The sequence below is a fragment of the Nanorana parkeri genome, unplaced genomic scaffold (genome assembly GCF_000935625.1).
Source record: "Nanorana parkeri isolate BGI_ZX_2015 unplaced genomic scaffold, ASM93562v1 scaffold1984, whole genome shotgun sequence".
Lineage (NCBI taxonomy): Eukaryota > Metazoa > Chordata > Amphibia > Anura > Dicroglossidae > Nanorana > Nanorana parkeri.
The window spans coordinates 65,283-67,798 of NW_017308252.1; the positions used below are offsets into that span (position 1 = coordinate 65,283).

The 2,516-nt window shown below is 52.2% G+C and overlaps 1 protein-coding gene across 1 annotated transcript in view; it reads right to left on the bottom strand.

Moving 5' to 3' along the window:
* The window catches only part of LRCH4 (leucine rich repeats and calponin homology domain containing 4), a 54,419-nt gene that overhangs the window by 10,345 nt on the left and 41,558 nt on the right, over positions 1-2,516 (bottom strand). The window contains exons 11-14 of the mRNA XM_018572268.1: positions 2,312-2,373; positions 1,891-2,052; positions 1,728-1,787; positions 493-529 (exon numbers count right to left, since the gene is read on the bottom strand). Coding sequence (XP_018427770.1) covers positions 493-529; positions 1,728-1,787; positions 1,891-2,052; positions 2,312-2,373 — 321 coding nt within the window. The remainder of the gene's footprint in view (positions 1-492; positions 530-1,727; positions 1,788-1,890; positions 2,053-2,311; positions 2,374-2,516) is intronic.

Consider the following 2,516-nt stretch of genomic DNA (forward strand, 5'->3'; position numbering starts at 1 on the left):
TAAAAAAATAAAATTAAAGTTTTATCAATAAAGTGATAAAAAAGAATCAATAAAAATAAATAAAACTAACTCTGCCATCTGGTTGCCATTCTCCGTTGATGGTGGGGGGGAAGGATGCGGGGAGGGGGGGCGCATAGCAGAACATGGCCTTGGGGCGGCAGGGATAGTAAATCCGGCCCTGATCATGGGGGGAAGGTCTGAAAATGTCTCAATCTGCAGTGATAAATCTGTCTGAGGACCCATTCTCACCAGCAGCACACTAAGATGATCAGTTTTAGCATTCGGACCAGTGCCCGTTGTGTACGAGAGCTGTCTTGCGTCAGTCTGAGACGTTCATGACATCATTCAGAACGCATACACAGCTGCATTTGATCTCCTTCAAGGTCAGGGAAGACCGCAGTAGGTGACCGACTGCTGAAAGCGATGCCATGGTCAGGCACTGATAGGAAAGGCTTCTATTTTTCTGGCCACTCCATAGAATGAGTATCTTACCTGACTCCGCAGTCTGCTGCAGTTCTCAGAGGGGCCACTAGAGGGAGAAGAGAAGCAGGAAGAATATGAAAGACTTTCTTCATGTGACAGTATTTATAAAATCAGGCCACATTCACAGGATTCCGATCTTCAATAAAGTGAAAGTTGGGCCCTGTGTGGCCCCTACTTGATTCATGTAGCACATTGCCTTCGGTGGATGGTAATGGCCACCCTAAACCCTACCTGGCCATCGCCTGTACCGCGTCCGCAGTCTCTGACCATCTCCTGTAGTATGTCTGCAGTCTCTGATCATCTCCTGTACAATGTCTGCAGTCTCTGACCATCTCCTGTACCAGGTCAGCAGTCACTCACCATCTCCTGTACCAGGTCAGCAGTCACTCACCATCTCCTGTACAATGTCTGCAGTCTCTGACCATCTCCTGTACCAGGTCAGCAGTCTCTCACCATCTCCTGTACTATGTCTGCAGTCTCTGGCCATCTCCTGTACTATGTCTGCAGTCTCTGGCCATCTCCTGTACTATGTCTGCAGTCTCTGACCATCTCCTGTAGTATGTCTGGAGTCTCTGACCATCTCCTGTAGTATGTCTGGAGTCTCTGACCATCTCCTGTACCGCGTCTGCAGTCTCTGACCATCTCCTGTACCGCGTCTGCAGTCTCTGACCATCTCCTGTACCGCGTCTGCAGTCTCTGACCATCTCCTGTACCGCGTCTGCAGTCTCTGACCATCTCCTGTACCGCGTCTGCAGTCTCTGACCATCTCCTGTACCGCGTCTGCAGTCTCTGACCATCTCCTGTACCGCGTCTGCAGTCTCTGACCATCTCCTGTACCGCGTCTGCAGTCTCTGACCATCTCCTGTACCATGTCTGCAGTCTCTGACCATCTCCTGTACCGTGTCTGCAGTCTCTGACCATCGCATGTACCGTGTCTGCAGTCTCTGACCATCGCATGTACCGCGTCCACAGTCCCCGGCCGTCGCCTGTACCGCGTCCGCTGTCTCTGACCATCTCCTGTAGTATGTCTGCAGTCTCTGACCATCTCCTGTAGTATGTCTGCAGTCTCTGGCCATCACATGTACCGTGTCTACAGTCTGTTTTGACTGAACATCATGCGTGGGCCCTTTGGTAATGTCAGGGGCCACACTGGAGGCCTAACATATAATGAAAGTTGACCACCACTGGGTTAGAGACTCAGTCAGGTCTTACAGTCATAGATGATCACATACAGTCACACTCACTTGACAGCCTCACTCTGGCTCTGAGCTGGAGGGCTGCTGGCGGGTAAGTTCTTGTGTAAGCTGCAAAGACAACAAAGTCACAATCAGAGTGGACTCCACATCGGTGCACCATAATGGAGGAGACCCCAGACCAGCCCCCGCATAGACTTCCTGCTACCCGTACCTGTCTCTCTGATCCACAGACGGCCTCCGCAGAGTCTCCTGCTTCTGCTGAAGCTGCTGCCTCTCCCGCTCCCTCCAGAGGAGCAGCGTCTCCGGCCTCCTCCTCTCCTCTGTGACCCGATCCTGACGAGAGGCGCCGGGGGACGGGGGAGACGCTACCGGCCTGTAACACAATGGTGGCATCTGTCATGTGGGCATTACCTACGGTGGTCTGTGTGCAAATACAACCTCACTAGGAAACAACAATCCTCCAGACCAGCCAAGCGCCGGTCCTCCAGCTGTGGTGGAACTACAAATCCCATGAGGCACTGCAAGCCTCGCACAGCAGGGGTACAGACCCGGCAGCTTCTCTTAATAGCAGTACCACCACCTGAGGGGCACAGAAGGTGGCCTATATGTCCTGAAAGGGTCCCAACACATACCCGCCGACCAGGGTCCTGTCTTCTGCCCTTGGCGTGGAGTGTAATTCTGGCTTCCGCTTCTCCTTCAAATGACATTGAGATTTAAACTTAGATTTATACACAAATTCAGTCTCTGTACAGAGGAGCTTACACTCTAATGTCCCCTCCCCCCACAGTCACATCAGTCTCTGTACAGAGGAGCTTACACTCTAATGTCCCCTCCCCC